Source organism: Elgaria multicarinata, chromosome 1 (assembly GCF_023053635.1).
Source record: "Elgaria multicarinata webbii isolate HBS135686 ecotype San Diego chromosome 1, rElgMul1.1.pri, whole genome shotgun sequence".
Taxonomy (NCBI): domain Eukaryota; kingdom Metazoa; phylum Chordata; class Lepidosauria; order Squamata; family Anguidae; genus Elgaria; species Elgaria multicarinata.
The window spans coordinates 198330199-198357217 of NC_086171.1; the positions used below are offsets into that span (position 1 = coordinate 198330199).

The window sequence follows — 27019 nt, forward strand, 5'->3', positions numbered from 1 at the left end:
CCATTGCCTATAGTGTGTGTACTTAGAAAAAAGGACAGGACTCCTGTACTTTTAATAGTGGTGCAGAAGAGGGAATTCCAGCAGGTGGAACCTCAGCATGACAAGCTACACCTGCTGAAATCCCCTCTTCTGCACAACTATGAAAAGCGCAGGAACCCTGTCCTCTTTTGCATTTATTTATTTATTACTTTTATATCCTGCCTTTTTACCTCCAAGGAACCCAAGGCAGTGTACATAATCCTCCTCCTCTCTATGTTATCCTCACAACAACAACCCTGTGAGGTAGGTTGGGCTGAGAGTCTGTGACTGGCCCAAAGTCACCCAGTGGGTTTCTATGGCCGAGTGGGGACTAGAACCCAGATCTCCCGACTCCCAGTCCAACACTTCAGCCACTACACCACACTGGCTCTAATCATGTACACTCATGTACACTCAGGTTTTTTTTGGGGGGTGGGGCAAGTGGTGTTGGTGTTCCTCCATTATTTCTGGCTGTTCATGTACACTCATCATGTACACTCATCATGTACACTCACTTCTTTTTTTTTTGCAAGTGGTGTTGGTGTTCCTCCATTATTTCTGGGTGTTCACATTTTGCAAGTCCTTGTGGTTCTTCCAAAAAACCCCACACAGGCTATTTCAACTAGAGCAGGGGTGTTGGGCTTCATTCTGTCTGAGGGCCGGATTCCATTGCAGAGAAACTCTCGGGGGTGGGGGCTTCCAGTGGTGGGCAGAGATGAAGGCCAAAGGAAGCAGGGCCCAAATACCAACCTATTTTAGCTTACAGCTCTCACTGCCAGTAACTAAGTCTTTGGCATGTCAACATTTTAGAGTGGGGGAAAAACTGCAGAAAAGCAGGGAAACCACCAAATGACTGGTGAGGGTGGGGGTGGGCGCGAGGGGAAGGGGAAGGGGACATTGCCATAGGTCAAACCCAAAGGGACAGATTGGGAACCCAGAAGAGCAGGGTTTGGCCCCTGAGCTGGAGGTTCTGTACCCCTGCGCTAGAGAATATTTTGTTAGTTATTACATTTCTGTACTGCCCTAATGCCCTATAGCTGAAGCTCTTTGGGCAGTTCACAAGAATTAAAACCACAAAGTGCAGCATAAAATACAATCTAAAATATAATGGCTTAAAACTGCAGTATAAAAGTGCAATCAGAATAAAACCTAGCAACAGCGCAGAGATGTAAAATTATGAGTAGATTTGTTAACAAGCCTACAATGACCCTGTTCAGACAACACCCTAAGCCACATTGGTTAAGCATTTTGAGCTAAACTTTATGGCTGTAATGGTTGCAATCTTATCCACATTTACAAGGGAGTAAGGCCATAGCTAGACCTAAGGTTTATCCCAGGATCATCCCAAGTTCGTCCCTGCCTGAGCACTGGATGCCCTGTGTGGCACTTAGATGAACAGGTTTGACCCCAGGACAATCCTGGGATAAACCTTAGGTCTAGCTATGGCCTTAGTGCCATTGAACTCAATGGGTATTATATCTGAATAAAGAGGCTTGTGATTGAACAGTTAATGTAACTTTCCCCCCTCCTTCTATAACTGTGACACAGTTGTCTTAGTTGTGCCGGGCTGAAAATGCTACTGCTGAAAAAGCTAGAGTAACTGATGTTTTTGTTCTGAGCTTCGCAGTTAATGAATAAAACCCACACCATTTTAATAAACAATTAAAATATAAATACAATTTTTTTATATTTCAAAACTTCTCTTAATACAAGACCAGTAAGTGGTTTTCTGCTTTGGTGAACAAGGGCAACACTGACTATTTTCTTCTTCATAATTTCACATCGACCTCAACCCTTTGTAGCACTTGCGGTGTTAATTTCTTCCGCCAAAAGTGCAAATCATTCCCACTCCTAAATCCCCCGCAACCTGCAACCCAGCAAAAACGAATTTGACAGCGATTTCCAGAGGGGAAGCCATCTGTTACAGCAAAAATAACAAAGAGCACCTTAAAAACTAACAAAGTTTATGCATCAGTCTTGTAAGTTGCCACAAAACTCTTTGTTGTGTTTTGACAGCAAACTTATTTACAGTTGATACCAGTTCTATAGGGGGGGGGGGGAATTAAGGCAAAATCTTACCAGTGTTTTAAAGAAGCTCATGACGGAATTGTTGTAGTCTGTCCCAGCCGCTGTCTTAACGTTCTCTGGTTTTACCTCTTCTTGGGCAAGATCCTCAGAGGCCAAGCAATTGACACCCGTGGAGTCCGGTGGCAGAGCGTTTTGCTTGCACTCATCTATTCCGCCCTGTATAAAAAGGGAGCACAGTTCTTCTTGTTTCTCGCCTATTGAATGGCCAGCAGAAGATGGTAAAAGTAATCTATTTGCCACTTGCATCATGTTTCTCTCCAGGGCACAATCCTAATTCCATCCATATTTCTTCAGCCTACATATCCAGAACAATTGGACATTGATGCCAGCCGTGCCTAATATATGCAGCATTTGCCATTGGCTGGGGGAACATTGTTCCGAACCACAGAGAACAACAAATACAAGAGGCCAGGTTGCATATGGCACGCCAAACAAATATCCTCTTCTGTTCAAGGCAGCTGAGCACTGAATAGCACTGAACACATGGCTGCGGTTTGAACTCTGAATTCTTAGTGTCGGATCACACCACACAGAGAGCGGCCCTACAGCTCAGTTTCCTATACTTTCTGGGAAGATTTAAATAATAATGATTTGTGCAATTTCAGGAGAATGCAATCGATTTATTTGTTGAGATCTAGCTAAAAAACAATGTTGATAGATCACACCACACATAGGGAATCCCTAATGCACAGTTGACTACCATTTTTCAGGAAAAAAGTTGTTTTTAAAAATATTTGTGCCAAGTTTAGAAGAATTTGGTTTGTTTATTTATTAGTTAAGATCTAGCTAAAAAAACTGAATCAAAGGCTATGCATTCCAAATGTCTCCTTATACCACAAGGGGGTTTCTGCCCAGAGCTGTATTTCCTCATGGGTAATGTCGGACACTACATGATGAAAGTGGGTAGGGCTGAAGCCAGCAATATTTGGGTCCAGAGCCAAAAGTGGGCGGGCCATCCTTTTTTTCTTTCTGCCACCCGCTTTTCTCTTGTTTTGCCTTTCTTTTTATGCAGTAGCCCTTGAGCAAGCCCAGTTTCCCCATCTCGAACATAAAACAGTGGTCCCCAGATGTAGGTGGACTATAATTCCCATCATCCCTGGCCGTTGGTCAGGTCAGCCAGGGATGATGGAACTACTGTAGTCCAACAACCTCCGGAGACCCAAAGTTGGGTTATTTGAGCTATCATTATGTAAGTCCTGTACACATAATTGTACAGGAACCCAAATCTCCCCTTGTCCAAAATCTGTATGCAAAATCTGTGTGTGTGTTGATATGAGTGTGTGGCTTTCGTTCTGCTTTCTTCCAGCTTGCTTTCAAAGAGTGCCAAAGCCACTGATGGGCGAAGCAAAGACATGTGTTTTCTTCCACTCTGTCCTTGCACAGCTGACTGGCATAAACAACAGAAGCCATGTCACAGTCCAAAGTTCAGTTTTGACATCTGTTAAGTGTCCACCCTCTCCTTCCTCTTCGTCTCGAGCGCCCAGCAATTACTAATGGATTTCATACCTTCCACCATTTCATAGATGATGAAAGGGATGCTTTTCTCGGCTTATAACACACCCTATTACACACACATTGCTCTTCTGATGTGATAATTTACTCAGCAGTAAGTTGTCTTGCACTGGATTCTCAACTGCATTAGTAAACTGATCAGCACAGTTCGTTAAAGGCTATGGGGATGTTTAATACAGAGTTCACTACAAGGATACGGCTGTGCTTGCTACAGAAGAGCTGCATCTCAAATAGGGTGGCCATTTGTCCTACTTTACAAAGGACAGTCCTCTATTTGAAGGGCTGTCAGAAGATGGTCCTTTATCTGAAGACGTCCTCTCTTTGAAGGGGTGTCTAGTCTGTTTTAAAGATAAAGAACCCGAAGAAAGGAGATCAGGAGCCTTGAAATTGCCCATCAGCTGTTAGTCACTGGACTGCAGACTGAGCAGCGGGCACACAGGCCACCTGGGGGTCATCTACACGAAAACAGAATGAGAAGCGCTCCTGGGTATTATCTGGATTTTCATGAAATCGGTTTTGAAATGAGGAGTATACCATACCTAAAACCTTGCTTTTCATGGGTCTCACACAGAGCGTTTGAAATTCCCATACATAGATGGGCAGAGTAGAACTGAACTTCCATGAGAGAGGCTTGTTCTCTTCTCCACCCTGTCCATGCTCCCCTGCTCAGGGAAGTTAATTGGAAGCAGTGAATTAAGCCCCCATAGTTAAGGTGACCATATGGAATGGAGGACAGGGCTCCTGTATTTTTAACAGTTGAATAGAAAAGGGAATTTCAGCAGATGTCATTTGTATGCATGCAACACCTGGTGAAATTCCCTCTTCTTCATAACAGTTAAAGTTGCAGGAGCCCTGCCCTCTTTTGTCTCAGGGGCAAGGCTCCTGAGCTTTAACTGTTGTGATAAGGAGGGAATTTCACCAGGTGCTGCATGCATACAAATGATACCAGCTGAAATTCACTTGTCTATACAACCGTTAAAAGACACAGGAACCCCATACCTCCTTTTCATACGGCCACCCTAACCATAGTTTAACCCCATACTTCTCCCCTCTTATCCACATTGGGATATGAAAAATTAAAGATTAAAACTTCATTTTTATGAACAGAGAAAACAGGTGGCATTCTGTGAATGAGTCAAGCACCTAGTGTGGTATCCTCCCTGTCTGGAGTAGCGAAACAGCGCTTCTTTTAATGGAGAAAGCAGACTGCACTTTGTGAATGAACCAAGCCCCTAGTGTGGTATCCTGCCTGATTGGAAGGAGCTGCATTCTATGACGAGAATAGCAGCCCTACTAGGGGGAAGCAGCATGGCTCCGATTTTCTCAATGGGAGGAAGATGCTACAGATAAAGTATCAGAACCAGTAAGCCTATACACACCAGTTGCTGGGGAACATGGGTGGGAGGGTGCTGTTGCACCTTGTCCCACTTGTGGGTCCTCGGTTGTCAGCTGGTTGGCCACTGTGTGAACAGAATGCTGGATTAGATGGACCTTTGGTCTGATCCAGCATGGCTCTTCTTATGTTCCAAACGTTTGTGAATGTTAAGTAGCGCTAAGTGGAAAGAAGCCTGTGTCCAAAAAGAGGGAATGAGGGAAAAGGGGGGAGGGGCTCACATCTGGACCAGGTCACTTCCAGGTCACAGCCAGAAATAGGCACAACCAGGATTTAATGAAGGGGGATGAGGCACACTGCAGTGGAATCGCCCAAGAGCTGCTTTAAGGAAAAAAGATGCACTAAAAGGACTTTCCAAAAATGTGTATTTTCCAGAGGAAAGCGGCAGGATTGCTGCGGATTGGCTACAATGTCACATGTCGCAAATGCCCCTGAAGTGCTCTCAGTCCTCACTAAATTGCCTGTGTAGATTTGCCCCTGGTCAACGTCTTTCCCACTATGGTGAGATGTACTGTATTTCTATTTAAATCATAGTAATTAAACTAATTATTTCTAAATGTGCATTGCTCAGCATCATCACTAATCATGAGGCACGTCCGTTAAGGCATCAGCCTTAGCTTCCCATTTCCTAGCTTTTTGGAGTTTGAGCCAACAAAATATATCCTTAACAGTGGTCTTAAACCAGGAAGTGTTTTTGAAGTTCTTTATAGCAATTGTATTGTTTTTTAAATGATTGCATGCTACTTCTGTTTCATAATATCTACATTTTATTCTCTTGTTTGGGTTTGGAGGTCCCCTCCCCTCTTATAAGACAACTTAAGAAAAGACAGTATTTGGGTTGGCATGGGATACACAAAGCCAAATTTACTATGAACTTATTTGGTATTTCTTAAAAACACAGAAGAGTATTGCATCAATACATTGTTGAGTCTCTTTTATCCCTTGGATTCCCTCCTCTCTCCCTTCCTCCCCTTCTTATAAGGAATTTATAGAGAATGGTTTACATATTATTAAGAAGGAACATACATTTGAGTGGGACAGTAGTGGGCTGGGGACAGAGATTCTTGATATGTGTGAAATTTTCCATGCATGGAATTGCAGTATAACAAAAGTCTTTCTTAGCTCCAGGAAAAGTTCATGGAGAAAGGATTTATGTTCAGGCTGGCATCCCAAGGGTTAAATGCATCTGTTAAATGCCATCTATGAAACCACAGGATAATGCCCTACTTGAGCTCCCGTGTCATGACCTACCATTTTGCAAATTCGCTCCCCAAAGTTACACTGATCTTGCATTGTCTCGACAAGTTGTTTTGAAATCACTTGCAAAAAGAAATACAACACAACATCAAGGCCAATAAATAAGGGAAAGACTTGCAAAGAAAAAGCAATAATACCCCCTATAGAAAGCATACGTTCACGTCCATGCCAAATAATTCATCATCGTAACAACAATCCTGAGAGAGAGGACAGAGAAGGATTAGGGTGGCCATGTATCCGACTTTAGAAGGACACTTCTCTGTTTAAATGGGCTATCCTGTCCAAGTCCAGTTTAATGCTAAAGAACCATAAGGGAGAACTGGACCTTGAAGAGCTGGGCCATCAACAGCACCTGGACAACAGGCTGAGTCACCTGATCATAGTCCTTTCCACAATGGTGAAATGCATGGCATTTGTATTAAAATGGTAGTAATGATTTCTAAATCTCTATCTATACATATAATCGAGCATATGGAAATTTTATGCAAATCTGTACCCAATTTTCTCCTTATTTTTTGTAATTTCTTCATTTTTGTCAATGACCATGGTCAGATGATCAAACAATGCATGATTAACAAACCATGGGTTGTTTGTGAGTCCAAGTGAGTGAGAGTGTTGCTTCCCACCCATTCATCCACTTCCACTTTTGAAACAACCCAGGAATGCCCCAGTTTTTAGATTGTTATTGTGATGTTAACGTGGAACTCTGGGTTGTTTAGAGGTTAAACAACCCAAAGTTAATCCAACAATTGCCCATGATTTGTTGTTGGATTAAATCAGGTTGTTTAATCCATAAACAACCCAGAGTAAATGGGCTTGCACATCACAAAACAAGCCATGAACAAGGTGTTCCTAGCAGAAACAGTACTCAGGTTAGTTCCCAGGGTCAGTTTCTTAAACATTCCAGAGCAGCCTATCCCAATCTGGTGCTCTCCAGATGTGTTGGTGGCTAGGAATGATAAGAGATGCATTCCAACACATCTGGAGGTTACCAGGATGGGGAAGGCCACTCTAGAATGTCTCAGCTCCTCCTTTACTGTATTCTATCAGATTGGCTTTGTATTGTATTGTATTTATTAACACGTTTGGCTTTTTTATTTGCTTCTTTATCTAAGAACATAAGAAGAGCCCTGCTGGATCAGACCAAGGGCCCATCTAGTCCAGCATTTTGTTCACACAGTAGCCAACCAGCTGCCTACAGGAAACCCACAAGCACGACATGGGTGCAAAAGCACCAGCCCTCCTATGTCCCCCTAACAAAAGGTGTACATAGGCATACATGGGCATTTCTATCTTGTTGGTTTTACTGTAATGTTTTCATATTTTGAATTGCGTTGTTTTATTTTTAATTGTATGATAGCTAGCGAAGTTCTTTTATATGGTGGGTCCAATGTTGGTGGCGATGTGGATCCATTCTGGGTTTCAGTCAGAACTAGCCAGCACTAGTTCTTTTAGAGTGCAGGCTGGTTCTGACTAAAACCCAGTTAGGATTCACAACGCCACCAAAATTAGAGCCAACAGCCTCCAGTGAATAATGAAGTTTAAATGTGATGAAGAGATAGGAAAATTCATTTAACTGTGGAATTTATCTGTTTGTCAGTCTGTATTAAGTGATGGTTGCTGTGATGTTTCTAAACACTAGATTTCTGATTTGGAATGTGTTTGTTTTATTTGCTGCTTTATTGATTTATGTTTTATTGGAACTGTGATTTTTTAATCTACTTATCTTGTATGTCACCCTAAGAATTATTGTTATCGGGTGACTGATAAATAGGATAAATAAATTATTGGATAAAAGTGTCCGATGCCTTGAACAAGTAGGGTTTCCCCCCCCCCCTCACCAAGCCACAAACTTATCCAAAGAGAGGGGGAAGGGCAAACATCACTGTTGGCTTTGGAGGTAGGTAAATATGTCAGCTCTTGGATTTGCAGGGAGGTAAATATATCAGGAGTGAAGTTAAAGAATGGGGAACAAAAGTAGCTCTGCAGCAGACAAACCCACATTGGCTGTCATGAGGATGTATATCTGTATATCTCTCCCTTTCTCATGGAGCTATGGAATTTGGAAATAATGTCTTCAGAAAATAGCATGCAAAGAGAATGCTAGGAACTGCTTCTATAAGTAGAAGACATTACTTATAGCCAGACAGGTTAGCTTTTCAATTTGCCCTATAATTCAAAGTGCTGGTACTAACATTCAAAGCCCTAAACAGCTTGGGGTCAGGTTATCTGAAGGAACGCCTCCTCCCATATGTACCTGCCTGGACCTTAAGATCATCCACAGGGTCCTTCTCCGTAAGCCCCTGCCAAAGGAAGTGAGGCAGGTGCCTACTAGGAGGAGGGCTTTCTCCGCTGTGGCACCCCGGTTGTGGAATGAGCTCCCCAGAGAGGTTCGCCTGGCATAGGGTGACCAACTGTCAGGATTTTCCCGGATTTGTCCTGGTTTTTGTTCTTTCCATGGTGTCAGGGGGGATTTTCTATAATTTTCAATAATGTCCTGGAATGACACACCTTCCTCTTTAAGGCTGCCATTAGCATGGCAGGAGGGAATGACATGCTTTCTTGAGGCACATCATTCCCCCACCCCGAGCTCCAATTGAGGTCTTAAAGGGGAAAGTGGGTCATTCGTGGACATTATAGAAAAGGCCCCAATTGGAGTGGATGGTGGTGGTGCAGAATGAAATCCTTTCCCCTCCTCCACTCCAATCGGGTTCTTTAAGGTGGGGAGGAATAACGTACTTTCTGCAGGACTCAGAAAGCTGCTTCCCCACACACGCACTAGGTGTCCTCTTTTTTGGTTTCCCAAATATGGTCACCCTAGCCTGGCACCTACACTGTATTCCTTCTGTCGCCAGCTGAAGACCTTTTTATTCTTTCAGTATTTTAACACCTAATTTAACTTAAATTTAAACTTTGTTTTAATTCTGGATTTTAATCAATATCAATTTCTGCTGTGTGGTTTTATCCTGGTTGTGCTTTTTATATTGTATTTTGTATTTGTGTTTTTAGACTGTTGGTTGTTTTGTTGTGCTTTTCATGGTTTAAATTTTTGTGAACCACCCAGAGAGCTTTGGCTATTGGGCGGTATAAAAATGCAGTAAATAAATAAATAAATAAAATAATTCATATAAGCCTGAATGGCTTTTTAGCTGATAAGGAAGTATATAAATGTGTGTGTATCTCTCTCTCTCTCTCACACACAATATAACTGAATTTATCCAGATTTTGCCTCAGGCCCACATCACTCAGGCCTATGATATATATCCATAAAACAGAAGAAAAATGACAGCAGGATAAAAAAGTCCCGTTCATTCTGGGATGTGGTTGACTTTATTTTTTAAAAATAAATTGTTAGTATCAGCTCTGCCACTTGTGGGTACGGAGTCAACCCAAATAAAAAGAATGCCTTCTTGCCGGGCCTTCTTTGTTCACATGAAGCACGGCTCAGTCAGTGAAACATTTCAGGCACATCATTTACTTAGGCTTGAATAGCAAATGCTTCATCATCTCATGAATCCGCCCCTTGTTTTAATTATGGAAATTCCTGAATGTAGTTTTGTGGCGCTCGAAAATAAGGCCGTGGTTCAATCGAACACAGAACGCCTGTGTGTAGTCCCTGGACTCAAATCTAAAATGGAGGCGTCCCCCTCTCTCTCTTCCCCTCAGAAACGCTACTTGTTGTGTGTTGGCATAGTGACATGTGGGGAAAGCTCTGATGTGATTAAGCCCCCACAGAAGCTATCAGTCACGGCTTACTCAAAGAGTGATGTGGGCCTGAGGCAAAATCTGGATAATTACAATTATATCAACTATTTAGACTTCCGGTATAAATATATCACCCATATAATTAGAAATTAGGCTTTCTGCCATCAGTTGGGCCCAGGAAAGAGCTTTTATAGATAGTGTGCTGCTTTTAAACTGGATGCCTTTTAATCTGAATTAACACTTTGGTTTTTTCAGGATAAAACTAAAGCAAAACAAAGCAGGGAAAGGATTCTTGATAAGTTTTAAAAAATGAACATGCAATGACAAATCCAGTGCGCCGGAACACGCATGCAGATAACTTCGTTCGAAGGGGAGCTGCGCCAGAGCCAAAGGTCACATTCATTTCTCTATGGCTTCAATAGAATATTGTAGGATTTGCAAAGTTCTTCACGTCTCATCAAAAGAGAGGGATTAGGGTGTAATGGCAGAAAACCAATGCTCAGCATGTTCTAATACTTGGTACTTTAGGGTGAAACCCTATTGGCAGTTAAAGACCTGATGAAGTGTCCTAGGGCTCGGCTACATGGGCACTTACCCTGGGATTGCTTCGGAGTGGCAGCAGGGGATCTACATGACGCAGCCGCCACTCTGAAGGGATCCAGGAGCAAAGCTCCAAAGCTCCGCACTAAAACAGTCGGGTACTTACCCTGACTTTTTTAGCTTGAAGCCAGGCCCTGCACCTCTGCGGAGCCTTTTAAAGAAAATAAATAAATTAAAGGGGTTGTTGGAAGGGGGCAGACAGGTAGCTCCAGGCTCCACACTGTAAATGAATAAATAAATAAATAAAATAAATAAATATTTTTTTTAAAAAATAGGGTGTGTGTGTGAAGGAACGGGGCAGCTGGGAGGTTGCCGCCGCTGCCGGGACAAGCACTGGGGAGCTGGGAGGAATTGGGCAGTCAGCTTTCCTCCCTCTGAGCTTGCTCTGGCTGCCCCATTCCTCTCCCCCCCTTTTTAAATTTTTTATCTGTAGATGTAAACCTTCGCATCTAAAGATTAAAAATTAAAAAATGGGGGGCGGAGAGGAACGGGGCAGCCAGAGCGAGCTCAGAAGGAGGAGAGCTGCTGCCCCATTCTTCCCCTCTCCTTGGTTGTGCCGGCAGGGGCAGCGGCAGCTCTGAGTTGGCATTCCTTCCCATGCAGATGCTGGGAAGGAGCGCCAATTTGGGAGCCCGGGGCCTTGGGGTGCAGACTCAAGGCCGTCAAGACGGGGCCTAGGATGTGAGCATATATGCTCTGCTGGTCAAGGAGCAGGCCTGCCAGTAGATTTACCTGCAGAAAATCTCTATCAGCACAGATGTTCTGCCAGTGGTGTACGGGAAATCTAGGCATGTCACGGTGTGTATTTTGGGGTGTGTGTGTGTGTGGATCAGCCAGATCCAAAGGCCTCTTTCCCCTTTACACCCCTTTCAAAGCCCTTTTGCTGGCATAGTAAAGTCTGTCTCATTACAGTCAATGTGGGTGAACTAAAAGCTCCCACTTCTCCGTCTGTCCGCATTAAAAGGTGGGACCAGCTCTACCATTGGGCTGGATGAGGCAGTCACCGCAAGCGGCAGATGCTGAAAGGCAGCAGCAAGGTGTTCAAAGAGAGAAGTATGTGGATTGCAGCCTATTTTGCTGACTTCAAGTTCAGTGCCGAACATTGCCCCATCATTAACGGTGAAGACAGATTCATCTGCTGTCCAGTCAGCTTTTGTACATGGAATGGGAGGAGGCACCTGTTCTTTGCCTCAAGCAGCGAAACATCTTTGGCTGCCACTGGTAAAAAGGCAGGGCTCAAGACGTGGCGGTTGCTCCACCATGGAATCTCCTTCCTCCCCATAAGATAGGACTGCTCTGTTGGAGTCTCCAAAAAGTACTTCTTGTCCAGGAACTCTGTAATCCCCACAACTGTTGTATCCTCTGTGGTATCAGCTGTACAACTACCGCATACTCCATTCTTAATTGCCACGGACCACTGGTGTAGTGGAGCCAGGCTTTCCAGAGATGCAGCACTGGTACCTTTGGATCAGAGGGACATTGATATCAATTGCCACCCCCACCCCCTCAGAATTCCCAATGCCCTCCAAGCTTAGCTGCAATCCTCACAGTAGTTGGGGGTGAAATGAATTTTCTCTGCAACAAAATACAGTTGCAAACGATCCTGTTGTAATTCATGTTTGGGTGGCTAGGTCCTGAATGGGCAGATAAGACCCATAGTGTTGTAAAAGATCTGTACTTGGTAGAGATGAAACCCTGCAAATTGGTTTGCTGATGTGGATCAACACAGCTGCCTGCATTTTTGGCTGCGGCCTGGAGGCATGGCTACGATGAGCACCTGCAGTTCAAAATGTTCCACTGCCAGGGACCGCCCACATTTAATGGTATGTGTCCCTGGTAAGTCACTGCTTTTACCAGGGACACGTAGCTTTTCAGGATGTGTAGTAACAATTTTGTGAGTGTCATAAAGGCCTAAATAGATGCAACATGAACTGTGTGAGTGCAATTAATGGTGTTTTTTTTTGGGGGGGGGGTTATTATGTAAATAACAGCTGTGGAGGGGTTGAATCCTTGGGTTCATGAGGGTTAGGGAGGAGAGGGGACATTTTTCTTTCTCAGCATTGATCCTGACAGAAATGCTCTCTTTGAAGCTGCCATTTACATTCCGACCAATGGTAGATTTTACACTAATGGCAGCTTCCCCTCAAAATGCAAGTAGCAGCCTTGGAGGCGATATTTGTCAGGACAATGGGAGAGGGAGGGAGAGAGAGAGAGAGAGAGAGAGAGAGAGAGAGAGAGAGAGAGAGAGAGAGAAACTTTCCCTCAGCAACCACTATTGTTCTGAGACCATAGTGACGTGACTGTTATTTACATAACAACAACCCCAAAACAAACAAACATGTACGTTATTGCACTCACCCAATTAACATTATGTCTAACTTGACCTATGTCAGAAGGGGGTTGAATGTGCTGAATGGAGGGGCTGTGGTGGCACACAGGCTATTGCTACCCACCACTGTTACCCCCACACAACTACCACACCCCCCAGATAGAAGTCTGTTTGATGTTTGTCAGAGGGCATTTTCTAATTATAGGGATGTACGCATGGAGGGCTCTTACATGCAAGGAGGGACCCTGACCAGTCAGGCTCCTGCCTCAAATGTAGGAACTCTCCCGGCCATGCAGAACCCCTGTACCTGACAGCATCTCTGGTGAGGTATAGATGCATACAAATTAATGTCTATTAAAACTAACGCACCATGCAGTTTGCCATTCTACACAGTGCAGGTGCTGAGGGAAATTTTGAATTGCTGACAGAATATTTGCGGATAATAATGATTTGGCATAAATGTTGGGGCGGTGTGAGTCTATTCCTATATTCACCTGTGAAATGCTGGAGGATATGAATGCTATAGGGTAAGGGTGTCGAACCTCAGCATCGTGGCCCAAATCTGGCCCACCTGAAGTCTCAATCTGCTCTCTGAGGTACCACAGATTGCCACAACCCTTCTCCTGGTCCCATCCTCTTCCCTGCAACAACCAATCATTTGTGGTGGGGTGGGTGGTTCCTGGCTTTTGCATGTTCTTTCTCCATTCTAAATGGTTGAACCACTTCTCCTAATGCTCAGTTACTGGCAGTAAGAACTTTAAGCTAGAAATGTGCCAGCATTTTTAGATTTTTTTTTACCCCACCCCTTTGTCTTCAGCCCTGCCTACAACTGGAATGTGGCCCATGAGAGTTTCTCTGAAATTGAATTTGGTCTTCAGGCATAGGCATGTGCAGCCCATTTCATTAGGGTGTGCACCTAGGTAATTTTAAATTGAAAAAAAATTAAAGGCCAATATTACAAACTAATTCCCTACTTCAGCTTGCTTGACCGCAGGAGGGCCATTGCAGGGGGGGGGGGGGATGAGAAGATTACTCCTCAGGCCCCAGCATTGGTGGGGCTATGTAGTGATACTGGCCATAGCAGGGGCTTACAAGGTGATATTACCCTGTGGGGGGCCTCCTCATGGATAGAGGCTCCTGGCAGAGTGATTCCTTTTTGCTCCTGCTGCCTGGAGCGACAGCATGCTGTTGGGGATGGCAGCAGCGGAGCAGCCGGAGGGCAGCCAGAGGACTGTTCCCACTGTATCTGGTTCCCTACTCAATGTCCCCCTCAATTCAGTGCTTTTTGCTTGAGATATTAGGGTGTGCCTGGGCACACCTGGCACACCTCTTGTGCACGCCTATGTCTTCAGGCTGAAAGAGGTTTAACACCCCTGCTATAGGGTAGTTCGATGTTATTATCACCATAATTGTGTACATCTAAGCTGAGAGGTTGTATCTTGCCTACGGCCACTTACTGAATTCAGGGCAAGATTTGAACCAGTTCAAATCCTAGTTCACAGCTTAGTTTCTTAGTCAGAAACTTACGTTTGGTTTATAAACAGAACAATTTCCATCTAGAGATGGATGAACCTGTCAATTTTATTTTCTCTCATTTTTCCAAGCTTAAATTCAATTCATACCAAACTTTGAATTGTTGTATTTTTTTTAAAAAAAAAATTGCATGAGAATTCATCTGCATTTTTAAGCTCATTTCTCATAATATATGATGACCCTGTTCAGACCACATGCTAAGCCACAGCGGTTAAGCATTTTCAGCTAAACGTTATGTCTTAGTGTGCCAGGTAAACCATTCCTAACCATGGTGGCTACATAACCATGGTTTAAACATACTCACTAACCATTTGCTGCAAAAGGGTTAGCAGCATAACCATAGCCTAGCATGTAGTCTGAACAGTCCTGCTGTTTTGTTTGCTCTTTTGTCTAATATACATATTTCTGCAAGCAATTCTTTCTAATCCCACTGCATTATGGCCTGTTATTTTCACTAATATAAACATTTTCGTGTGTACTTTCCCCTAATATTGTTTTGATTGGAAAACGGCATTGCAAAATTTGGAGAAGTGTACATTTCAAAGGATAACTAAGTTTAGATTCATGCATTGGGTCAAAAGTGTAATGTTAGGTAAATTCACATTAAAAAGTGAACCAAACATTTCCCCCATCAATCCTATTCCCAGCATCTCTATAAAATTGCGGGAGGCGGAAACAATGAGCTCTTGAAGGAAGGGCAGAGTAAAACAAAGGTGAAATAAAAATAATAAATAACTCAATTAAAATAATAAAAGCATCAGGTATTAGGGATGGAAAGTACTTCTGTCTGCAACCTGGGACAGCAGCCAGGGAAATTGGAAGACATCACTGTGCTACATTAACAGAAACAATAGGTCTATGGATGGATGGTCTTTGAATAATCTAAGAATGCACCAGGTAGGGCTGTCAATTTTTGATTGCAAAAATACTGGTTCTGGATGTGTAGAAAGTTGGGCTGGAACGGGTGTAGCTAGTGTGACACTGGGACCAGGGTTTTCTTATTGCAACCCTGGTTGCCTACCAGAAGATGGTTTATTGCTTGGACCAATAAAATAGTGACAATCCAAGGTATGGGATGACCCATTGCCAATGCTGTTTCATTTTATTTATTTATTTATTTATTACATTTATATACCGCCCCATAGCTGAAGCTCTCTGGGGGGTTTACAAGACAACTTTCTAAACAACCAGTGCATTTGCTTCAGTTTAGCTTGGTTAGGATTCTGCAACTCTCTTGTGTAATGACCTGTGGCAGTTTGACATAGCTGTATATGAATTGAGATGGTATGACAGACAGGCCAAATGACCACAACATGAGGCTTACCAGTGGCAGTCATATATTTAAAAGTATGTCAGAAAGAGGAAGATGTCCTTATTTGCGAAGGATAAAGGTCAAGCTAGATGAGAGGTGGAATATGGGATTCAATTTTATCTTTCTTGCTAGCAGCTGTTTTGGGATGGGCAGGATTGTACCAGGTCCACAGTTAAGAGGGCCACATAAGATTTGACCCAAAAAGAAGAAGTAGGTAATGCATCACCAAAACAGAAAAAGGCATCACTGAAAGAGAATCATAGAATCATAGAATAGTAGAGTTGGAAGGGGCCTATAAGGTCATCGAGTCCAACCCCCTGCTCAATGCAGGAATCCACCCTAAAGCATCACTGACAGATGGTTGTCCAGCTGCCTCTTGAATGCCTCTAGCGTGGGAGAGCCCACAACCTCCCTAGGTAACTGGTTCCATTGTCGTACTGCTCTAACAGTCAGGAAGTTTTTCCTGATGTCCAGCCGGAATGTCCAGAAAACACCAATTTGATTAACATTTGCGTGTGCTAATTTATACATATAGATGCAATTTTAAAAATTCTAACTATAATTTAAACAGAAATACAATACATATCACTTCCCACACTAGAGGGGAAGACTGACCAAGTAACCTGCATGCTGCCTTAACCTGCTGCCCAGATATTAACTTTTGATGGGCCATTTCAAGGCCTCTGCTCTTCCTTTGTATGGTTATTTATTTTTAAACCAGATTTGAACTGGACCAGTCCAGTTTAAATGGCTTTCTTTCTTATATAATGTTGTTCAAGAGTTCTGTTTACAATTTACTAAATCATTGCACTGTGACCTTGCACCTGCCACAGTAGACTCCGCTCGACACCCCAAATTCGACTGCAGATTAACTCAAAACATATTTTAAAAGGTGAGATGTAATAATTAACCTTTGTAAACCGCCCAGAGAGCTTTGGCTATGGGGCGGTATATAAATGTAATAAATAAAAATAAATAAATAAATTGGAAAGATGAAAAAAGAAGCCTTTTTGTAACTTCACCTTTGATTTTAAGAAATAGCCTGAACATAAAATAAGATTAGCTCCAGTATCAATGAGTACAACTTTATGAAGAATACAGGACTGAACTGGAACTGCAAACCAAAGATGGTCCACTTCTACATGCTCAAGAGTACTCTGTTCTCCATGTAGTTGTCTACAAAAGTCTATTTTGCCACACAGCCTCACTCCCCCCCCCCCACATGAAACTCTATGGTAAAATTTGTGACATCTGGCGCAAAGCCAAAGACAACAAAAAACCATTTGCAGGCAGGGTGGCCACTTATACACTGCCAAAAAAGAGGACGTGCATCACAGAAAAAGAAGGCACTAATTTGCATAACATTTACATAGGATAATGTATGTATATAGATGCAAATTTAGAAATAATAAGAAGCAGTTAAATAGAAATACAATACATAGTGGGGAAGACTGAGCAGCTATCCAGATGGGCAGCTTCAAAGCTTCTGCTCTCCCTTCTTATAGTGGTTTATCTTTATACTGGACTTGGACTGGACAGACTTTCAAATAGAGGACACCTTCAAATAGAGAACTGTCCTCCAACAGCTCTTCAAATGGAGGACCCTCCTTTGTAAAATAGGATACCTGGTCACTCAGTTTGCAGGATATATCCTTCTTTCACAGCATTTCAAATTCTTTTCCTTTTCCTCATGAGTGAAACTGGGAGCAACATTTTTACTACATGATTAAAATTCAGCAAGGTAGCAGCGGACCAGGCAATGCCGGTCTGTGGGTGAGATTTGGCTTCAACTAAGACCACAGCTACAAAGACTTTTATTTCTGAACTACACTCACTCCACAGGGATTTACTTTCTGATATGTAGGTCTGTGACGTTATCTTGCCCCATGAAAACTCTTTCCAGATTTTTTTGGGGAACAAAACAGATATTCCTGTTTATATACTTGCCTTTCGCTGTAGGACGTGATCTGGCGTGCTTTGTAATCCTGCTGTATCTTCTACTGTGATGAGTACCACCGGATCCTCTACCTTAACCTCCTCTTGGCTTTGTTCTTGTGCTTTGTTCTTCTTTTCCACTTTGAAAAGTCGGTCAAAAAAGGTCAGCTCTTTGGGCTTGGGCGAAGCATCCTCCTCTGCCTCAGCTGGTGCTGTGAGTTCAATTTCACTGAGAGGTGCTTGGCTTAGGTTTTTATCCCCAGCTTCCTCTGGCACAGCTGCAGCAGGAAGGCCCACCCTCTCAGTCGACGCTTTGTTTGCTTGGGGTACTTCTGAGCTGACATCAAGCGGAGCCGATCCAACCGATGAATTTGTTGCCTGCTCTTCGGTACGTCCTGGTACAGGCCGTGAAAATGCAAAGGAAAAACGGGATTTGGCAGCTGGTGGGGCAGTCTTGGCTTCCTTCCCAAGATTATTTCCATTGGCCTCAGAGATGGAGCTTATCTCCATTGTCTTCTGGGAAGAAACGGCCGCATTATCCTGGACAACACTCACTCTTGCATCCACTACAAGTGCAAACAAGAAAACAGCAATTATCCATCACGACAGGAAAGATGCACTATTAATCATAGCTGCCTGCGACTTTAATGGACTGATTGTAAACTGTAATGCCTAAACAAACACAGTGTGTACGTGTCGTTCTCTTTATAAAGTGTGAGCTTTGGCCTATCAGCTTAGGCGAGTAATTCGGGTTGTCAAAACCCACAGTAGTGTCATTAATCGACTCTGCTTGGCCCGCACTTTTGTGACCTCAAATCATAGGATGACAAGACTAGGAGGAAGATACTACTCATCCTTTACACTAAATTGTACAGTACTTTAAGTTTGTAAAGAAACGGTGCGCCCTGTGAGGTAAAGGCCACCATTCTTCTTCTTTTAGAACTATGTTACAAAAATGCACCTTCTTGATTATAGTCCTTTGTTGAGGTTGCTTTGAATTGAGTGTAGGTAGTTTCTTACAATTTGAGAACGGAGACGTTTTGGAAACTGGCAAGTACTCATTGCACTTCTGTGGGAAAGGTACAATTTCTAAAAATAAATGGAAGCTCCTCCTTACCAGAAATAATACAAAACTGTTCCCAAAGGAAAGGAAACCAGACATTTGGGAGATCCCAGGTGCAGTTTCTGAGAATTAAGTTTGTGGAAATGAAAGACAATAACCCCATTCTTTGATTTCAGAATGAATCATCTAATGGTTAACTCCCTTTGAAGAACTACTTTTTACCCACGTGTTCCTGCCCATTCCAATGTAAAACATATTTTAACCACCCCTTTTGCTTCCCTCCATCTCTTCTTTTAAGAGTACCCAAGAAATCTTTGGAACCTTCTTTGTGGCTATCCCTTGCCTATTCCCGTGTTCCACTGAAATGGAGGTTCATCTGAGTACACCATACAAGAATTGTCTTGATTGACACTGGAATGACAGAGCTTTCACCCAGTTCTCAAATGGTCCAATAACTCATAAAATGACATACAGATAGCTACCTACTTATATCTCCTTACACCAGCTTTCTCTAATCCTGTGCACTCCCTAAATTTTGGATTCTTGAACATGTCCATGCTGGCTGGGGCTGATGGGAGTTGAAGTCAAAACAACTAGAAGGCACCAGGTTGGGGAGAAGGCTGATTTAACACTGAACACCCCTACCGTATCAAGGGTTCAAGAAGTAACCAAACATCTCTTGTGGTTTGGTCCTTTTCTCAGAGGCTTTAAGCCAGTGGTGAGCAACATGTGGCCCTCCAGATGTTTTGGCTACCACTCCCATCTTCACTAGCCAGCATAGGCAATAGTGAGGGTTCATGGGAGTTGTTGGCCAAAACCTCTGGAGGGCCACAAGTTACCCTGCATGCTGTAAACTACCACTCTTGGTGGCTTTTTCCACCACCACGACCCTACATGATGAGTCCCAGCACATGCATCCTCTGCTTTGGGGGTTGTGAGAATGCACTAGGGCTCCTGAACTCCTTTTGAATGTTGCATGAGAAAGCAAGTGAAATGGTGCTCTCCAGGCTGGAGCTCCATAGCCTCAGGGATCTACCCCCATATACTGGGATTTCCTCAGGCTCAGAGCTGGGATGAAATTCAAGGGGGTTGAAGCTCACACAGGGATGGGCCAAGTTATTTTGATGCCTGAAGAAGAAAATCCTAATGGCACTCATTAACATGGGGCCCAATCCAATTGGACATCCTGTAATGTTTCTGGTTTCTATGACTAGGATGAGGGGCAGATTGCAATCGCTCCAGAGACCAAACCAAATAAATATTAAGAGAATAATAGCATGAAGAAAACAATTAACACAACTATGAATCAACTATTTTTAACCCACAGTTCTCTGTGAAGTGCAGTGTTAGGTTCGCTGGTCCAATAATGGTTGCTTATCCCAGTTCTTTAGTTCCCTGGTTGCTTATCTCTCTGTGTGGAGGTGCACCCTTGACTACACTGCAGGCTGTCTCCTTCTCCTCGCGATACTACAGACTTCTCTTTCCTTTCCTCCCTTTTCTTCTTCAGCTCACTCCTTCTGCCTCTCCTCTTTTCAGCTCCCCCTTTCTCTTCAACTGACGTCTTGCTCTCTCCTCACTCCATTCCATGCTCAAGAAGACTTCCTATTGGATTGCACCTGTGCATTATGTCTACTTGTTTGCCACTCGGTTGACCTCAAAGGCACTCAAAATCTGTACCAGGTACACAGAACCTCAGGCCTGGGAGCCAAGTCCAGCCATCGTGAGGTCCTAATCCAGCACCTGAGGGCTCACCAGAAGGCAAAGCCTCCTTTCCTTGACCCTACCCCTTTCCCCTTGGCCACCAGTTGGATGTTTCTAGGCTTTGGTGCAGTTCCTCCCCCATGCTAGAATGTTGAAATGCCTCTCCTAAGGCTTAATTACTGGCGGTAAGAGGTCTAAGCTAAAATACTATGTTATTTTGGCTGTTTGGTCCCTGTCACTTTCAGCTCTGCCCCATTTGCCTTTGCACCCCACCCCAATGCAATGCAGACCCAAAGAGCTTCTCTAAAAATAGAATTTGGACCTTGGTCTGAAACACCGCTGATCTATACCTTTCCTAGAAGTAGGGTCCCAAAGGTGGGACTCCAAGAAGACTTGGCACTTAGGGAGGCCTGTCTCTTGCTTTGAGAACTCTGGTCCCGGAACAATGGCTCAGAAGTCTTCTCATAAGCATTCCTTAATTAATATGCATATTGCAGCAGATTCTGGCCTGAAAATGACAGCCTTTCCCTTGACGAAGTGAAGCCAAACACAGAGATGAAAGCACAATACGGCGATATGGCGGATTGACACACCTTGGATTTCAGAAACTGCCCTGAGGCAGGAAGAATGAGAGCATTATTCCTAAGGGGGTGTTTCTTCAACAGCTGTACAAAAACCTGAGCCAAGCAGGCAAGACTAAACAGAGAAATGGAAAGATCTGAGAGTGTATGATGATTTTGCACAGCAATAGCCATGAACCTGAAAGGTGTTCAATGAATAATGCTTCTTTCTGGGTGTTGAAAATTGTCAGCAAAATGGAAAGGGAAGATGAACATGAGTGTCTTACATACAGTGCTTAAACAGTCTTTAGTATTTTCATTTCAAGCTCTATTATTTGAGCCTGTCTGCACTTCTTCTCCTTCTCCTCCTCCTCCTCCTCCTCTTTAGATACCACTTCTCATTAAACAAATCCAAATGCAATTTAGAACACAAAAGGATAAAGGAATACAACATATATATATATATATATATATATATATATATATATATATAATTCTGGAAAGCACCAGGCTGGCAAAGGCTGCGTTAGAGGTTGCTGCAAAGATAGCTCACGGTTGGGAAAATGCCAAAGTAAACAGATAAGTTTTCAGTAAACGCCTAAAACACACCAGCGCTGAGGCTTGACCCATTAAGCATGAACTCTGCCTACCACCACACATGTGAACATGACACATGCTCTCCAATGAACCAAATCATCCAAGATTGTTGTGGCTATCAGCTGATTAAACTCAAGAAAATCACAGATGTTAACCTGTACAGTGGAATCCAGCTGGTGTTCAAAATTCATGTTCAATCAGCACATGCAACTGCACCTGTATGATGCATTCAGGGGCCTTAGTGCTTAAGAGAGCAATCCTATGCCCTCAGACAGAGTCTGGGGTGGGGTGGGAGAGGCATAGGCATAAGATAGTTCAGTTTCCTGGCTCAGAAGTCAGAGACAGGGCCCCAAAATAGGGGGCTCTCCTGCTCTCCCTCATGGTTGGCGTAGAGAGAACCATGATGGCTACCTTTCCGCACTCAGAAAATGGAGTGTGGAAATGGGGAAAAGGGGCGTTCCTGGGGTCAGGGAGAGGAAGAGATGGATGACCATGATATGACATATCCCCGGCCTCCTTCCATCTTCCTCTGAGAAGCCAGTGCTAGACGGGTGAAATCGCCCATCTAGCAGAAATGCAGGTCACCTGGAGTGTGGTTGCGAAGATCACCTCCGCTGTCCTCCCACCTTGCACTGGATATTGGGCAGCAGCCTCCAAGTTTGGAGGTTGCTGGCAATCCACATAGGATTGCGTCCTAATTGTAGTGGCAGTAACACCATACAGAGGTGGGTGGGTGGGAGGAGATGCAGCCAAAAAGTAGAGAGCAAAGAAAGGGTTAACACCCCCTCTCCTGCTTCAAATTGGCTTCTCCCAAAGTTGCTTTTCCTTAGGAGAAGGAGCCATCCAGACTTTGTGGGATACATCTGTGTGTAACATGTCTTTTGGCCCTAAGCCACATTTTCATAAAAAAACAGCAGTTGTCTGAGATCATGTCATACTAACTGATAGCCAATGAGAACATGGATAAATGGAAGAATATCTCAAATTAATGTTGCATTTATGGGACCCCTTTGGAGACAATTAAAATAAATAAATGAGTGTCAGTTTTTCTTCTGTTTGCAATAACAGATACTTCTAGGACTATACTGCCAAAAAAAATAAAAAAAATCAATCTGATTAAGCCAGGCCAAACCATCATATACCATTCTATACCTGTGTTTTCCATATATATCAGGAAAAGGTTCCCTTAATTTCAGTACAGCTTTGTATGAAACTCGATATACAGATAGCCCAAAATAGAATTCACCAACGTCAAATGTCGTTACTGAAGAAAGAAGGTGGATTATATTCATTTTGGATGCAATGGATTTAACATTATAATAGAGATAGATTGACCAAGCAAGCTTTTAACAAGGCCAATTTGATAAATTAGGTAGTGTTTGAGGATTAATTAATAAGGCTGGTGCAAGCTGCAGGTAAAGGGCAGCCCATATTGGCTCCAGTCTCCACTAAATAATACAGATCAGTGGTGCTGTTAGGGTGGAAACTTCAGTCCTTAAGTCTGGGCGTTTGAATTAGGGATGTGCTCCGCTCCAATTAGAAGCGGAGAATCAGAAGCGAATTGGCCTGCTCCGCCTTGCCCAGAGGCGGAGTAGAAGCGGACCGGGGACCCGTAGAAGCACGGCGAAGAGAAGCGCCCATATGCGGAGCGCTTCTCTTTTCGCGGACCGATCCGATCGCCATTTTGAAAAATTTCGCCCATAGGATTGCATTGTGGAAAAGAATAGGGGATAACTGTGTTGTTTTTAAAGCTATCTTTCTGAAACTTCTTGTGCTTAGAGAGTCATGGCTGGGGGTCATTTTGAGCCTACTCTCAGCTCTCTGCGTGCTATGGTTCGCTTGCTAGAATTTTTGGAAAAATCAGGTAAAACAGCGGGAAAATATACCTTTTTCGAAGGGCTGAGGGGCAGAGTCAACTCCCGGTCATGATCACATGATCCCAAAGTTGGAGCAGGGGATAGGCAAAATGGGTAACTTGGGATTCTGGGAACTTCTCTTTCTTAGTCTGAACGGACTTTTCCCAGTGTTTTTTAAAACAGTAGCCCCACCAAATGCACAAACACAACCTGAAATCATATACTAAGCCAATAATAAGAGATAGAAAACACAGCACTGCTACCCACCCTAACTTTGGGGAACAACTGAATAGATGTGGTGCAAGGGGATGAGCTCCCCTAGGGCAAGGACGTGCCCTGTGCACTCTCCTGTCCTTGGAGGGCCATCAGAGCCCTCCAAAGGTAAATCACTGGAGAGAATGCCTATCATGAGTTGAAGTGATCGTTTGCTTCTTAAAGACTGGTACCTAGACAGGACCAGTCAAATTGGCAGATGATTCCCCCTCCCTTTGGGCACGTCCACTCCCCTCTTACTGGTAAAAGACAGATATAGCCTTTTAAAAAAAATTCTTCTTGTTGTTTATTCAGCAACACTGCTGCTTTTAATTCCACCCCTCCTTTGTTTATTTATTTATTTATTCCATTTTATATACATTACTGGCTTTGAACCTATCCTTGGCTCACTTCCTTGTGCCCCCAGAAATGTCTGCTGCCTGCCTGCCTTCCCTCCCTCCTCCCCTGCCCACCTCGCAGGGATGGTTTTTGTGTGTCTTGCTTTGACTCAGGGGAGAAGTCCTTCCTGTGCTCAAGTTTCAAATCAATTTTTCAAGTGTGGAAGAAGATAAATATTTAGGTTTATCTTGGGATGTTGGGATTTCCTTTGAAATGGGCCCATTGAGCTGTCTGCAGATACTGGTGTGTCCGACTTTCATAAATTCCCCAAAAATCCGGGGATGATGGGATTGGCTTGAAACTTGGCGTCCATGTGGACACATGGGTAAGCTGTCATGGGACCGAAGGTGAGGTTTCTGACATGCAAATTGATGTAGTTGTAAAATGGGACTTGATTTGGAGTGAGTTAAAAGGTTTAAGCCCCGCCAAAACTCAGGGGATGGTGGGATTGCCTTGAATCTTGGCATGCCTGTGTATCCCTGGATAAGCTATCATGGTGCCAAGTTTGAGGTTTCTAACGTGCAAATTGATGGAGCTATCGAAAGGGGTGTGAATGGGGTGCCCGATTTACAAAAATTCCCCAAAAAACAGGGGATGATGGGATTGGCTTGAAACTTGGCATTCATGTGGACACATGGATAAGCTATCATGGTGCCAAGTTTGAGGTTTCTAACGTACAAATTGACGGAGCTATCGAAAGGGGTGTGAATTGGGGTTATGGGTGGTGTGTTAGAGGTTAGAGCCCTGCCAAAAATCAGGGGATGATGGGATTGCCTTGAGTCTTGGCATGCATGTGTATCCCTGGATAAGCTATCATGGTGCTGAGTTTGAGGTTTCTAACGTGCAAATTGACGGAGCTAACGAAAGGGGTGTGAATGAGCTGCCCGATTTTCAAAAATTCCCCAAAAATCAGGGGATAATGGGATTGGCTTGAAACTTGGTGTGCGTGTGTATACCTCCATGAGGTGTCATGGTGACGAACTTGAGGTTTCTAACTTTAACAGAAAAAAAGTTGTATACTTTCTTAGCTTTCAATGCAAGCCTATGGGGGGGAAAAACGGAGCTCCGATCCGGATCCAGAGCTCCGCAGCGGAGCGGAGCGGACATAGCGGAGCGGGGGCGGAGCGAAGCGGCCCGATCCGCAAAACACGGATCTGGAAGAAAAGCGGAGCAGGGGGTCCGTGTACACCCCTTGTTTGAATCCTGGAAAGACCCGAATAACCACCAGAGATGGCAGCAGATGAAAGAAGCTAGCAGGGTGGCAGGAAACAGCCCTGGCATCAGCACCCAGCAAAGGCAGACTGGGGCTGCTACCATGCACCACAACATCTGTCCCCCCTCCCATTTAGATCAAGGATTGGGTAGCCAGGTGTGGTGCTCAGTGAAGCACCAACTGGAGCTCCCACAGTTATCACCTGGACAGCAGACTGAGGCCTCAGCTAGACCTACCAGTCTAGCGTGACGGAGGGTTGAAGATCTTGCAATAATTTTATCATGAGATCTTCTCCTCTGTTTACACGCAGCAGCAATGACCTCAGAGGGCGAGGATGTCGCACCCACCATTTTTTTAAAAAAATAGGAATTAGTGCATGAGGGCTCACGCACAAAAGGTAAGTGTTTTTTTTTGTTTTTGTTTTTTTAAAAAACATTTCCCCACTCCACCCACAATGGGCGCAGAACTCCTGAGGAGCTTTGCACCCTGTGTGTGGGTCCCAGCTCCTCACGAGTAATTGTGAGGAGCTGGGACAAACTGTGATGGTGGGCCACACTTTCTGCGGTCTCGGGATCATCCCAAGACCACAGAAAAAGAGGGCCTAAAGTGTAGGGCCATATCCCAGGGCAAGGGAGGGATCATCCCTCTCTGATCCTGGAATCCCCTGTGCATCATGTGAACGCACAGGGACGATCCCGAGGATCGCCCCGGGAAAAAGCCCTGTCTAGCTATGGCCTGAGGGTACTATCCAATGTTGAGGGAAAGGAAAGGAACCTCTCGTGCAAGCACTGAGTCATTACTGACTCTGTTAGTCCTATGCAAAGTGGACCAACTGAAATCAATAGATTTAAGTTAGTCATGACTAATTTAAGTCTAATTTATTTCACTAGGTCTACTCTACATGGGACTAACATTGGATATTACACTGCCTGAGCAGGCACAAAGGTCCCCTGGTCAGTCTTCCCCACTATGGGGAGATGTATTGTATTTCTATTTAACGATTTTCTGTTTTTGTTTGTATTTTATGCTTTTTATGGTTTAAAATTTTGTATATTTGTTTTTAATGTTCACTGTTTTAATGTTCACTGTTTTTGTAAACCGCCCAGAGAGCTTCGGCTATGAGACGGTATGTAAATGCCCTCCTTCCTCCTTAAAAAAAAAAATGGCGGGCGCGACGTCCTTTCCCTCTGAGGTCGTTGCCACCACATGTAAACAGAGGGGGAGATCGCGTGATAAAAATATTTATTATTATTATTATTATTATTATTATTATTATTATTATTTCTACACTTGCATCTATACATGTAAATTAGCATATGCAAATGTTAGGCAAATTGGTGCTTTCTCTTTGAATGGTGCATAGCCTCCTTTTTGGCATTGCCTAAGTGGCCATCCTGGGTTGGGGGAGAGCATGAGCAATTGGGTGTGTCACATATGAACATAAGAACATAAGAAGTACCCTGATGCTGGATCAGACCAAGGGTTCATCTAGTCCAGCACTCTGTTCACACAGTGGCCAACCAGCCATCGTCCTGGGATGAACAAGCAGGACATGGAACAAGCAACCCATGTTCCCCAGCAACTTGTGCACAAAGGCTTATTGCTTTGAATACTGGAGATAGCACACAACCATCAGGGCTAGTAGCCATTGATAGCCTTCGCCTCCAGGAATTTATCCAACCCCCATTAAAGCCAT

General features: G+C 43.8%; 1 protein-coding gene across 1 annotated transcript in view; it reads right to left on the reverse strand.

The window, feature by feature from the left end:
• BCAS1 (brain enriched myelin associated protein 1) overlaps positions 1-27019 on the reverse strand; it is a 67929-nt gene that overhangs the window by 22211 nt on the left and 18699 nt on the right. The window contains exons 4-6 of the mRNA XM_063146377.1: positions 17691-18248; positions 11925-11947; positions 2098-2241 (exon numbers count right to left, since the gene is read on the reverse strand). Of these exons, the coding sequence (XP_063002447.1) occupies positions 2098-2241; positions 11925-11947; positions 17691-18248 (725 nt within the window). The remainder of the gene's footprint in view (positions 1-2097; positions 2242-11924; positions 11948-17690; positions 18249-27019) is intronic.